The sequence below is a fragment of the Pelophylax lessonae genome (genome assembly GCF_965119305.1).
Source record: "Pelophylax lessonae genome assembly, chromosome: 3".
In the NCBI taxonomy this organism is placed as follows: domain Eukaryota; kingdom Metazoa; phylum Chordata; class Amphibia; order Anura; family Ranidae; genus Pelophylax; species Pelophylax lessonae.
In genome coordinates this window covers 67,396,366-67,411,111 of record NC_138770.1, presented here as the reverse complement: position 1 = coordinate 67,411,111, position 14,746 = coordinate 67,396,366, and the positions used below count along the sequence as shown (strand labels likewise).

Genomic DNA, 14,746 nt, shown 5'->3' with positions numbered 1-14,746 from the left:
TAACTTTTTGGATTTCCCCTCACTTTCAGTCCAGGTGACAATTGTCACCAGGACAAATAGAGAGGGTAAATCTATCCTGGGGAGACAGACAGCAATAAAAAGGTTCTAACCCTTCTCTATTCTATCAAAAAAAGAGAAGAACGTTTTGGATTTAGATACACTTAAGAAAGATTCTTGTTCTTGGTTTGCTGGTCTTCATTCCAAAGCAGGCTGCCAGTGAGGGTTCCACTGTCTGTGAAGGTTCTAATTTTTCCAGGTCATGGTTTATCTAGTAAAAGCTAATCACTTTCAACTGGACTTGTTGAAGTTGTTTTGTAGCTCCTCCAATCCATTTCTTGAAGCAGTGGCTTGGAGAAGCTATGAACACCTTCAACATTATAGAAGACGTCCAGTTACATAGTTACATAGTTAGTGAGGTTGAAAAAAGACATCAGTCCATCCAGTTCAACCTATGATGTGTGTGTGTGTGTCTACTGTTAACCACACATTGCATACCCCTGTATGTTGTGGTCTTTAAGGTGCCCATCTAATAGTTTTTTGAAACTATCAATGCTCCCTGCTGATACGACCGCTTGTGGAAGAGAATTCCACATCCTTACTGCTCTGACAGTGAAGAACCCCCTGCGTATTTTAAGGTTAAACCGCCTTTCCTCTAGTTTTAGTGAGTGGCCACGTGTCTTATTGTATTCCCTTTCTCTGAATAGGTTTTTCCATATGCTAGGGTTTCCAGTACAATATTTGTACATTGATATCATATCCCCCCTCAATCGTCTCTTCTCCAGAGAGAATAAATTCAGTGCTTGTAGTCTTTCCTCATAGCTGATGTCCTTCATTCCCCTAATTATTTTTGTTGCCCTTCTCTGGACTCTTTCCAATTCCAGCACATCCTTCCTGAGGACCGGTGCCCAGAACTGGACAGCATACTCCAGATGTGGCCGGACCAGAGTCTTGTAGAGTGGAAGAATAATCTCTTTATTTCTGGAGTGAATCCCCTTTTTTATACATCCCAGTATTCTGTTGGCTTTGCTTGCAGCGGCTTGGCATTGCATGCCACTGCCAAGCCTGTTGTCTACCAGTACCCCCAGGTCCTTTTCCATCCTAGACTCACCCAGAGGCCCCCTCCCCCCCAGTGAGTAGCTTGCTTTCTGGTTTCTGGCACCCAGGTGCATTACTTTACATTTTTCAACATTGAACCTCATCTGCCATGTAGTTGCCCACCCCATAATTTTGTTCAGGTCCGCTTGTAAGGTTTCCACATCCTGCCCAGAAGATATTGGCCTGCTTAGTTTAGCATCATCCGCAAATACTGAGATTTTGCTCGATATCCCCTCCTCTAGATCATTTATGAATAAATTAAACAGGATTGGCCCCAGGACAGAACCCTGGGGGACCCCACTTTCCACACCCGCCCAATCTGAGTACTCCCCATTAATCACCACCCTTTGCAACCTCCCCTGGAGCCAGTTCTCTATCCAGGTACTCACCTTAGGGTCCATACCTACCTTCCTTAGTTTGAACAGTAAGTGTTTGTGGGGAACAGTGTCAAAGGCCTTTGCGAAGTCCAGGTACACCACATCCACAGGCTTACCTGTGGCTTATCCACAGTTGAATGTGACTAACTACTATGAGGGTTCCAGTGCTTGTTTCATTTTCCCAGTTATATCAGTCTTTCCTAGGTGAGCCATTACATTAAGAGTACCTTCTTAGCATCTTGCTAGGTGGAAAGGTTCCTCAGAATTTCCAGGGCAAGCCCACCAAATACAAGGGTCTCAAATATCTCTGAGTTTGCCAGCCAAGATCACTGCCTACAAGTTGTGTTTTCCACCACTAGTAAAATGAGAGATGGGATTGTATCAGCTCATATTCATTACCACCAACGCTATGAACAAAATGTGAATGCCAGGCAGCATCTTATAGCATTTACTGCTCCTTTTCCAACGCTCATAAAATATTTAAAACTTCTTAATCCAAGAACAGTACCAAGTGCCGGAGAGTACAGTAAGAGTACAGCAAATGATAATGTAATTTTTTTGTCCCTAAATACAATGAAATACCAAATAATATGCTACAAAGCAAGAGCCAGTAATCCTAAAGCTGGCCACACACCAGCAAGAATTTTATTTGAACTTTCGTTCGGTTTTCTTATGGATAGTGGGGTCAAATTGTGATCTTTTTCGACCGTAGAGATGAGATGATTCAAAGGAGCGGGAAGGAAAATGTTTCTTGAATGAACAAAATTGTAATTGTGAAAGTGGTTTTCATTCGGGATAAATTGTACATATTGTACATATTGAAATGTGCATGTGCATGGTAGACATGTGCATTTCGATTTGTTACGATTAATTTTTTGTACAAAATTTTCATTTTCTGAAACTTAGATGTATACGAATCTCCGAATGGACATAATAAAGAATGTAAACGAACTTGAAAAAAAGTTACAACAAAATTAACAAAGGCATTTGTTTCATTCGGATGATGTCACATAATGCGATAGTAGTTCGGGCCCATTGGGGAAAATAATTCAGTTTTTTTTTATTTGGTTGAAAATTTGGATTTCAGATAATGAATGGATTCTAATTTCGTTCTATTCGTTCATTTGGGTGCACATAGCGCCAGTTGATATTGTCCAATCAGCTCAAGCCATTTCTCTTTGTGGGACTAGCATCCAAAAATATTAAATCCTTCCGATTTTGAATCTGTCCAATTCGATAATATTTTGAATACGTAGCAATCTTCCAGAAAAACTGCATCATTTTCTGAATACACCTGGACCAAAGAATATATGAAATTAATGCTGAGGATACGAAACAAATCGGTTCAACATAACAAATATGATGAAACAAATGTCTTCAATTACCGAATGCATCAGAAACTAACATTTCTGGCATGCACATGTCTAATGCTTGGCACAAAAAAACAATCCATTTAAGTAGCAGGTCTGTAAAAAAAGAAATTCAAGGGCTTTCTAGAATTAGTTCACGGTTGATTATTATTATTATACAGGATTTATATAGCGCCAACAGTTTGCGCAGCGCTTTACAGTGTGAGGGAAGACAATACAGTTACAATACAATTCAAAACAGGAGGAACTAGAGGGCCCTGCTCGTTAGAGCTTACAATCTAGAAGGGAGGGTCAAGTGAAACAAAAGGCAATAACTGTGGGGGGTGGGCTGATGGAGAAAATGGAGGTATATTTGTTAGGTGTGGGTAGGATAGGCTTCTCTGAAGAAGAGGGTTTTCAGGGATCGTCTAAAAGCTAATAGAGTAGGAGATAATCGGACAGATAAGGGTAAGGAGTTCCATAGGATTGGAGAGGCTCTGGAAAAGTCCTGGAGGCGAGTATGGGAGGAGGTGACGAGGGAGCTAGAGAGCAGGAGGTTTTGAGAGGAACGAAGAGAGCGATTAGGTTGGTATTTTGAGACTAGGCTAGTGATGTAGCTAGGGGCTAAGCTGTGGATTGCTTTGTAAGATGTAAGTATTTTGAATTTAATTCGTTGAGTGAACGGAAGCCAGTGGAGGGCTTGACAGAGAGGAGCAGCGGACACTGATCGATTGGTGAGGTGGATGAGTCTGGCGGCAGCATTCATGATGGATTGAAGGGGGGATAGCCTGTGTAGAGGTATGCCAATGAGAAGGGAATTGCAGTAGTCAAGGCGCGAAATGACCAGGGAGTGAATTAAAAGCTTTGTTGTGTCTTTGGTTAGAAAGGGGCGTATTTTGGAGATGTTACGGAGGTTGAGGCGGCAAGATTTGGACAGCGATTGGATGTGGGGTTTGAAGGAGAGTTCAGAGTCCAGGACAACACCTAAGACCTTGGCATGCGGGGATGGGCTGATAGTAATGCCATCGATATTGACAGAGAAATCAGGGGAAGGGGCTCGTGGTGAAGGAAAAATTATTAGCTCGGTTTTGGATGGATTGAGTTTGAGGAAGTGGTGAGACATCCAGACCGATATATCTGAAAGTAAATTAGTGATACGTGAGGAGACTCAGGGAGGGAGCAGAGGGGTGGATAATGGTTGATTGGCAAGATTTAATGGTGTGATCAATGTTTTTTTTTTTCAAATTTCTGTTTTTCTTTTGAATTTCCGCTTTTCTTTTTTTTAAGTTTTTTAAAATTTCCATATGAACATTCAAATGGAATTCTAATGGTGCATGGCCAGCCTAATGTCCCTAAAGCCTAAAAACCCCATTCACAGCCCAGCACATCCATAATGGTGAAAATAGGCCTTTCCATAAACTATAGCATCCGTTATATGTGCACAATAGTTGCCCAACTCACACGAAAACCCTAATTAGGGCCAATTCCAGGCTTTAACATCAAACCCCCTTCGCCCCCCCCCCCCCCAAACATGCATTTAATACTTTTTGTTTCAATGTTTACCTCTTTCAAATGTTTTAAAGCTGGGATATAATGTGCAGGGTCCTCTTAGTGCCTTCAGGTATAGGAAGGCATGGGACTTCCATCCATGATGCAATGCTCCCCTTCACCATTTTACACTCACCTTTTCAGCGATCCTCTGCCACTCCTACCTCCATCATGGCCACCATTAAAATACCCGTCATGGACTGGTGTTGGAGCTCAAAGGAAGCAGTGGCTTTACTCTCACTGTCATGTGACAGTGCTCGGGCCTAGTGATTGTCCTTTAGGCCAGAGAACTGTTTTAGAGGTTGAGAGGTGGGCTTTACAAAGATCCTGTGACTGAATGGGCAAGTTGACAGAGCCACTTTAAATTGTTAGTAAGTTTTCCGTAGCACACATTTACCTATGTACAAAGATGCATTTATCATTTAAAGACATTTATCAGCTTTTATTAAAGAAAACTTGTTACCAAATTAGCACAGTGACATGTTCACTTTAATAATGCTTAATAATTCCAGACATTTTCAAACACGGCAGGTGTGGCTGCCCCTCAGAATTAATAATACATTATATTCAGAAATGAATAGTATAGTCTAGTCACCAGACCATTCATTTCAACAAAAATCCTCTTATCTAATTACACGGACACCACATCCTGGTTGATACAGACGAGCCTGCAGTAGCTCGCACTGCTTAAGTGCTATTCAATGTGAGTGTTCCTTGTTTTTGTGTCCTGTCAATAAAAGTTTACAGAGAGCACTAGAGGATATCTTTCTTGTCTTTTTATATGCCACTGAACTCTATACCTATAAATTAGTGATCGACCGATATAGTTTTTTTATTGCCGATACCGCTATTTTGGTCATCTTATATCGGTATCGGCCGATATATTTTTTTACACAGGTACTCTTGAGAAGGGATTTGGGGGTCTAAAAGACCCCAAACCCATCCTCTGCACTTAAAAGCATTCAAAATGGCAAGTTTGGCTGTTTTGAATGCTGTAATTTTTTTAATTCAGTGCCGAGTGCTCAGAAGTGATGTCATGACATCACTTCCGGGTTTTTACATGGAGACCCGATCAGAGCCGAATGCGGCTTTGATCGGGTCTTCGGCGGGGGTGCAGGTAGGATGCCCGGGTCTCCCGGTGGGACAGGAGACCCGGGCGAGCCACGGAAGGCGGTGGGAAGGGGCGGACGTCAGTGGGAAAAGTGCCCTTACATTGGTGATCTGTGGGAAGACTGTCTTTTATATTAATGGTCAGTGGGAAGAATGCCCCTTACATTGGTGGTCAAAGGGAAAACTGTCCCTTCCATTAATGGTCAGTGGGAAGAATGCTCCTTGCATTGGTGGCCAGTGAGATAAATGGTGGTCTGTGAGAAGAATGCCCCTAAATTGGTGGTTAGTGGGATGAATGCTCCTTACATTGTTGGCATGTGGGAAGGATGCTTCTTACATTGATGGTCAGTGGGAAGAATGCTCCTTACAATTGTGGTCAGGATGAAAAATGCTCTTTACATTGGTGGTCAGGAGGAAGAATGCTCCTTACATTGGCTGTCAGTGGGAGGAATGTCCCTTACATTGGTGGTCAGTGGGAAGAATGCCCTCCTTACAGTGGTGGTTAGAATGCTACCCTTACAATCAGATAAAAAGATCATTGGTGTCATGCTACTGGTGCTGCCACAAGGCTTCCATCACATGGAAGGTCAATTAGCCACAGTGTAACAAACCTCCGGAGGTGTTCCATGAAAATGAAGGGAGGGGCAGAGGAGCTGGGCTGAAACAAACAGTAATTAGACACTCCTAGAAGAGAAGTGGGCTATGATGTGCAAGGAGGAAGGGCGCTGTGTTAGAGAATTGACTCCCCTGGGGTAACATTTTTTAGCCACTTTAAAGGCACGGTAAATACAAAATCATTTATCGAAAAAAAAAAAAAAACTGCAAGTACACATTTAAAATACTTGATGCTTTACTTGCATCTTTTAATATGGTGACAATGTCTCTTTAGGGCAGTGATGGTGAACCTTGGCACCCCAGATGTTTTGGAACTACATTTCCCATGATGCTCATGCACTCTGCAGTGTAGTTGAGCATCATGGGAAATGTAGTTCCAAAACATCTGGGGTGCCAAGTGTCGCCATCACTGCTTTAGGATATAGGAACTGCAGTTGACATACATATGGTTTAAGCTAGAGATGTACCCATTAAATCACTTGGTCAATGCCCTCTCGGGATATATGTATGGATCACCCAGGGTTTCTAACACATATATCAGTAATTTAGTGTTTTCCATGTCTGTAGGTCCCCCCCTCATATTGCAGTGACAGTTGTCCTCTCGGTCACAGGAGGGTCACCAGACAGGGACAGCCATCCTGCTGCTTCGACTGTGTCTTGTGTTCCGCAGGAGACATTTCCAACAGGACTGGTAAGTTCAAAAACAAATTAGCTTTTATCATTTGATAAAGAACAATTCTATGAGGGCATTTATGGGTTTATTTTCAGATAACAAAGCAAAAAATTAGAAAAAAAAAAAAAGAAGAGAAAAGAGAATGCCCATACAATGGTAGATTTTCATACGGACATTCCTACAAAAAGCTCACCAGTACAATGTCTACATAGACTTGGTAAATGTCATACTTTATAATTCATTTTACTTTTAACATTCGATTTTGGATGAATGGGATTTTTTTTAGAGAAAATCGCATACACTGTTGGAATTTCTTTTGTTTGAGAAAAAAAAAATTCCATCCTGCTCCTTTGTTTCTTTTCAACACAACAGTCAAAAACAATTATTGATCTGATCCCATTAACTATTAGGAAATGTAAAAGAACATTCTGAAATCAAATTTTTCAAAATAAATTCTACCCATGAATGGCCAGCTTTAGAATGATGTAACAGCTATAATAGGATCCATCTCTTAGAAATGCTATTATAGCCAACGTCTGGTTTAAATCCATCTTGCTAAAGTAAAGGTCGAAGAAGGAAAAGGCTCCTTCGTCTTGGATAGGCGGTGGATGTCCACTGTCAGTTTTTTAAGACTTCATGACATTTTATCGAATACTCATTTAAAAACTGTTTTCTTGACTTATCGTAAAAACCCTTTTCTCTTAGGTTCATTGATGGACACAGTCCTCTGATGCATATCAGTAGGGTTATACTGCCCCCTAAAGGAGTAGGACACTAAGCAGAAAAAAGTCCTGGCTACGCCTATGGGCAGTCCCAGGGGGTATACCCTCTCTCTTCCTGCATAGGATGTCAGTTTTGTATCAAAGCAGTGTCAGAGAAAACAATACCAATTGAACGCAAAATAGAGGGGTGGGTACTGCATCCGTCAATGAACCAGAGAAAAGGATTTTACGGTAAGTCAAAAATCCATTTTTTTTTCTATCATTCATTGACGGACGCAGTCCTCTGATGCATATCAGTAGGGATGTCACAAAGCAGTACCACAAAAAATGAGGGGTGGGAACAGCAGAAAAAACAAGTCCCCACAGCTAGACACAGCCAACCAGGCAACACGGGACTGATCAGAACAGTAAGATGAGGCCCACCTGAAACAAACAGAAACACCCTCAAGGAAGGCCAAAAAGCCCCCTAAACAGCAGCCTGCAAAACTTTGCGGCCAAAAGAGGCATTAGCCGATGCCAACACATCCACCTTATAAAATTTGGTAAAGGTGTGAACAGACGACCAGGTAGCCACCTTGCAAACCTGAAGCACAGATGCCTGATGGCGAAAAGCCCAGGAAGCACTAAGCACCCTAGTAGAATGCACCTTAACAGGGAAAGGTGAAACCTGACCCTTAACGAATAAGCCTGCACCACCGTCTGTCTGATCCATCTGGAAATAGTCACAGCAGACGCAGGCAGCCCTTTCTTTGGGCCATTAGTGAGCATAACGAGCGATTTAGACTTACGAAAAGACTTAGTAGTCGCCAAGTACACCTTGGTTGCCCGAACTACATCCAGAGTATGCAGAGCATATTCCTTAGGATGTTTGGGCTTAGGACACAAAGATGGCAATACAATGTCCTTGTTTAAGTGAAAACTAGAAATCACCTTCGGAAGGAAGGACGGATCTGGACGAAATACCACTTTGTCTCTATGAACCACCATATAGGGAGAACAACAGGACAAAGCCGCCAGTTCCGACACCCTGCGCGCAGAAGTGTTAGCCACCAAGAAGGCCACCTTCTGGGAATGTTTTGCTTGTTTATTATGTATTCGGTCTGACCAGACTACCGAGGTTGAGCAACCCTCACCCACCCCCCACACACACCTGTACTCTATCAGTGTCCACTATCAAGTGGATATAGGAGGAGTCCCCTGTAGTGCATTTGCACATCTTTCCTAGCAAGGAGTATTATCTCCAAGGGTTAGAAAGGCTGGATTCATCTCTTTTTCATGGATAGTGTAGGACCCACTGATAATGGGGTACTTTGACGCAGTGGTGGGCTTGAGCACTATATGGCCATATGGTGGGACCAAATCCCCATTTTTATTTATGGATTGTCTTCAAATTTGGTAAAAATTTCTTTTGCATGTGTGCGCTATTCTTTTTTAATATACATCAGCTGATACTGACCCCAAGGGGCCACTAGCTCGTCCGCGGCATCTGCCAGAGGGTCCCGGGAGCAGGCCACAAACCCATGCACTCTCCTGTTGATTCCAAATGCCAATACGTCGGAAGTGCCCCAACAAAGGCACAACTGCTGGAACACCTCCGGATGTAGGGACCATTCCCCTGCATCCAAGGCCTGTCGACTGAGGTAATCCGCCTGCCAATTTTCCACTCCTGGAATGTGAAAAGAGGAGAGAGCTGGAACAAGGCGCTCTGCCCAACGAAGAATGCCTGCCACTTCCAAGACTGCAAGGAGACTCTTGGTGCCCCCTTGGTTATTGATATAGGCAATGGCCATGGCATTGTCCGATTGAATGCACACTAGACAACCCCTCAGGTGCTCGGTCCAGTGGACTAGGCAAAGCCGAATCGCTCTCAGCTCCAAGACATTGATCGGTAACCTGAATTCCTCCAGGGACCAGACTCCCTGAGCATAGAACCTGCCGAGGACTCCTCCCCACCCAGATAGACTTGCATCCATGGTGACAATTATCCAGTATATAGGGAGGATGGATTTTCCTTGCTTAAGCATTGGGGACCGAAGCCACCAGATCAGGGACTCCCTGGTCACTTGGCTCAGTTGGATCCGAATGTCCAGAGAGTTTGGATTCTTGTTCCATTTGAGAAGGATTTCCCTCTGGAGGATCCTCATGTGGAATTGAGCGAAGGGAACCGCCTCGAAGGACAACACTATCAGTCCCAGAACCCGCATGCAGGTTCGAAGGGATGACCATTTGCTAGACAGCAACAGCTGAACCGTAGTCTGAAGTTTTAAGAGTTTTTCCGGAGGAAGAAACACTCTGGCTGAGGACGAGTCCAAAGTCAGGCCCAGATAGTCCAGTTTCATGGAAGGAACCAGGGACGACTTCCGAAGGTTCAGAATCCACCTGAATTCCTCCAGAGTTCTCATGGTGATTTCCAAATTCGTTGTCAGCACCGTAGGGGACTCGGAACGGAGAAGCAGATTGTCCAGGTAACCCAGGACCGATATCTCCCGCTGCCGTAGCAGAGTCAGAATCTGAGCCAACACCTTTGCGAAAATTCTAGGAGCAGAGGCGAGACCAAAGGGTAACGCCACAAACTGAGAGTGATCCTCTCCCACGGCAAAACTGAGAAACCGTTGGTGACCTGCACAGATTGGGTTGTGAAGATAGGCATCTTTGATGTCTATGGAGGCTAGGAAATTCCCCTAATGTAGGGAAGCCACCACCGTGCGAACCGATTCCATCTTGAATTCCTGAATTTGCACGGAACCATTCAGTGCCTTTAGGTTCAGGATTGGACGCACCTTGCCTTCCTTCCTGGGAACCGTGAACAGGTTGGAATAAAAACCCTGAAATCATTCCTCACACAAAACTATCACCACTTGTTGTACCAGGACCTGTACCGCCTAATAGAGCGCCAGCAATCGAACCAAGGACAGCCGTACATTGGAGGGACAGATCAAAACTCCATCTTGTAACCAGACCATATGACCTCCTGAACCCACCTGTCTGGGACCTAGGCAAGCCACAGGTCTGAGAACCGGCAAAGACATCCCCCCACCACAGATACGGGTGAGGGCAGACCTTTAGGCCGAGGAGGCCTTGTCCGCTGGTCTGGAGAAACCAGACTTTTGTTTGCCAGACCAGGGTTGCTTGGAACCACCCGTGGGAGTCTTGAAGGACTTTGCCTTATTGACTGACCCCGAAGGATGAAAAAATGTTTTGTGAACCGAAAAGGAGGGACCCGGTCTGCGACGAGGGTCCTTACCCTTGTTAGCCTGTGGAAGAAAAGTACTCTTCCCCCCTGTGAGACCCTTAATGATGTCATTGAGGGTAGCGCCAAACAGGCGATCTCCTTGGAATGGGAGATCCGTCAAAGCCTTCTTAGAAGTTTGATTCACAGACCAACACTTAGCCAAAGTATAAGCTGGATAACCACCGCCGAAACCAACAGTTGGCCCAATAAGGGAGCAGTGTCTAGAGCGGCATCGCAAACAAATTGCAGCCCCTGCACCAGCTGGTCCAACAGCTCCCCAAAGGCAGGAGGGACTTGCTTTCCCTCCAAGTCACAGCGTAGTAACTTCGCCCATTCAGTCAACGTCTGTGTGACAAGGGCAATCGTAAACACTGGTCTCAGTGCAGTCCCCGCCAGGGAGTACATAGTGTGGGCCACAGCCTCCGCCTTCCTATCCTCTGGGTGTAGGTCCAGGATTGGACGCACCTTGCCTTCCTTCCTGGGAACCGTGAACAGGTTGGAATAAAAACCATGAAATCGTTCCGCACACAGAATTATCACCACTTGTTGTACCAGGACCTGTACCGCCTAATAGAGCGCCAGCAAGCGAACCAAGGATAGCCGTACATTGGAGGGGAAAACCTTAATGGAGGGACGGATCAAAACTCCATCTTGTAACCAGACCATATGACCTCCTGAACCCACCTGTCTGGGACCTGGGCAAGCCACAGGTCTGAGAACCGGCAAAGACATCCCTCCACCACAGATTTGGGTGAGGGCGCACCTTCAGGCCGAGGAGGCCTTGTCCGCTGGTCTGGAGAAACCAGACTTTTGTTTGCCAGACCAGGGTTGCTTGGAACCACCCGTGGGAGTCTTGAAGGACTTTGCCTTATTGACTGACCCCGAAGGATGAAAAAATGTTTTGTGAGCCGAAAAGGAGGGACCCCGTCTGCGACAAGGGTCCTTACCCTTGTTAGCCTATGGAAGAAAAAGTACTCTTCCCCCCTGTGAGACCCTTAATGATGTCATCGAGGGTAGCGCCAAACAGGCGATCTCCTTGGAATGGGAGATCCGTCAAAGCCTTCTTAGAAGTTTGATCCACAGACCAACACTTAGCCAAAGTATACGCTGGATAACCACCGCCGAAACCGACAGTTGGCCCAATAAGGGAGCAGTGTCTAGCGCGGCATCGCAAACAAATTGCAGCCCCTGCACCAGCTGGTCCAACAGCTCCTCAAAGGCAGGAGGGACTTGCTTTCCCTCCAAGTCACGGCGTAGTAACTTCGCCCATTCAGTCAACGTCTGCGAGACAGGGGCAATCGTAAACACTGGTCTCAGTGCAGTCCCCGCCAGGGAGTACATAGTGCTTAAAGGACGGGGATTCCTCCACTGGAATAACGGTAGCCTTATTCAGTCTGGAGACTGGTGGATCCACCTTAAGTGGCACAGTCCACTTCTTTACCAGAGACTCCTCAAAATGGTAGCGTCTAGCAATCCGCTTAGACACCCCAGGGGAACGTCTTGGACGGTCCCATTCTTTCGTGAGCATGTTGCCCCCCCCCCCCCGAAGGTCAGGCAATAAGCTGAAGACCCCCAGCAGGGAGAGAGAGACCCCCAGAACTCACTGTCCAAAAATGCAGCAGCAGGCCCAGAACATCTGCACGTGTCAGCAGTAGCTCTCCAAAAGGAAATAAGCTCAGAAACTCCCAGGGTAAAGGGAGGGGCTCCACCCACAGAACAATGCCTCCAGGAACTCAAATACAGATTCCGTCCGCGAAATTCTTTGCAAAATGGCCAACCTGGGTGTACCAAGATGGCTGCCGATCTCTGACGCAGATGTGGTTACAAGAAAATGGCGGCCCTGCGTGGCGAGCGGAGCATCTGAGGACACTCAGGGGGACCCCCCAGACTCCACAACATAATCGAGCAGCAAGTGGGCCCTGTGTAAGTAAAGACCGCGACCTCACCCGCACAATCGTTCCGCCGGCGGCGCACCCCCGACCCCCATCCAGCCTGAGAACGTGGTCCCAGCTCCTGGCAATAGGCCCAAAACTGCCCCCCCCCCCGTGGTGGGGGTGGGGGGGGAAAGGATAGAAGAGGGGGTGCATGACAGGACAGAGGGGAACCCGGGATTGTGAGGGTCCGACTATCCCAGGGAGAGGGAAAGAAAACCAACTGTAAGATTTGCACATCTTTTCTTTTGATGCACCAGTAATGTATTTAGCCGATTTTAACTAAAGGTTTAGTTGGGCTTTATCTGCAGGGAAACCACATGCAGTACTTTTGATTAGTCCTTTACCTTCTGCCTGCCTTTTTTGGGTACAGATTCCAGAGTTCAGTTCCTCTTTAAGTAATGACAAAGGTATCACCCATTAAACAGGCCCATAACTGAAATGTAAAAATGGCTCTGGTTTATAAGGTGCAAGAGCTGAAGTGTGTAAGCCTACTAAGATGTCTGAAGACCTGAGAAACCTAAAGAGGATATCACAGACCACTAGATGCGCTGTCTAGTGCCTCAAAATCCAAGGCATTCTATCACACAAAATAGTCTCAACTCCTATCCGACCTGCAGCACAAGAACATTGGTCATTAACTATGATGGGCATCCTAAGTGAGCAATAGTGAAATGGTAGGTGATAGGAGTGTCTATGCCACAGTACAACTCCTGAAGTCAGCATTTACATAATAGAGCGCCCAAGGCTTTGAGGAACCTGCATACTGCAAGATGAATTAGGTCAAGGGTTTGGTGTACAAAACTAATCACAAAAAAGAGATGGCTATTTATTAATTTGAATAAGCCAAATAAATGTAATGGAATACTAAAATAACACAAGTGTTTAATTCCAGATGCTGCTGAATGTCTCAGATGCCCAGGAGATCAGTGGTCAAATGAAGAACGGAATAGATGTATCCCAAAGATTATAGAGTTCCTTTCTTATCAAGAACCATTGGGAATTATACTAGTTTTGATAGCCACTGGGTCCTCCATCTTGGCACTTTGCATCCTATTGATATTTATTAGGTTCAAAGACACGCCAGTGATCAAAGCCACCAACAGGGAATTGAGCTACATCCTGCTGGTGTCACTCATTATCTGCTTCCTCTGCTGTCTGGTGTTCATTGGTAAACCTTCCGCTATCACCTGCCTTCTAAAACAAACGATCTTCAGTGTGATTTTTTCCATTAGTATCTCCTCAGTCCTGGCTAAGACTATAATGGTGATCCTGGCCTTCAAAGCTACTCAGCTGAACAGCCCATTAAGGAAATGGCTGGGTCCCACCATTCCCCGCAATGTTGTAGGACTTTGTTCGGTTATACAGATTACTATATGTTCAGTGTGGCTTTATAGGTCACCTCCGTTTCCAACTATGAACACTAAAACTGAGAATAATAAAATAATTCTTGAGTGCAATGAAGGTCAGAAAGTGTTTCACTACATGTCTCTGGGGTTCATGGGCTTCCTGGCCATGATAAGCTTCCTAGTGGCTTTCCTGGTAAGGAACCTACCTGGAAGCTTCAATGAGGCCAAGTTGATTACTTTCAGTATGCTGGTCTTCTGTTGTGTCTGGATCTCCTTCATCCCGGCCTATCTTAGCACCAGTGGCAAGTACACCGTGGCTGTTCAGATATTTGCTATCTTAGCTTCCAGTGCTGGACTGCTAAGCTGTATTTTTCTTCCCAAATGTTGCATTATCCTACTGAGACCAGAAAGGAACAGCCGACAGTTGATTAAAGTCAAAGATTTTAGACATCAAGGATTATAGGTGACAAAAATTTAGCAGGTGCTCCATCTAACTGCTGGAAGTGCATCCAATTTAAACCTTATAAATAAGCTGGCAAGTTTTGATCCACCAGTAGACTATTTACCTACAAACTTTCAAACCAGAAATAAATAAAGCAATAAGTTAGTGGAACAAGCAACCATACCAAGGACTACTGGGTATCAAGGATGTACCACTGGCTGGGAGTAGTGCAATATGCGTTTGAGGTACTAGCCTGCTCTGCTGCACTTGTCATGTGCAGAGGGAGGATTTGTGGCTCAGCAG

At 45.1% G+C, this 14,746-nt stretch overlaps 1 protein-coding gene across 1 annotated transcript in view; it reads left to right on the top strand.

The window, feature by feature from the left end:
- Positions 1–14,464, top strand: part of LOC309550329 (extracellular calcium-sensing receptor-like) — a gene marked incomplete at both ends in the record, with an annotated part of 33,620 nt that extends 19,156 nt beyond the window's left edge. Inside the window, 2 exons of the mRNA XM_082250726.1 lie at positions 6,662–6,785; positions 13,548–14,464. Of these exons, the coding sequence (XP_082106852.1) occupies positions 6,662–6,785; positions 13,548–14,464 (1,041 nt within the window). The remainder of the gene's footprint in view (positions 1–6,661; positions 6,786–13,547) is intronic.
- Positions 14,465–14,746: the final 282 nt, after the last annotated feature.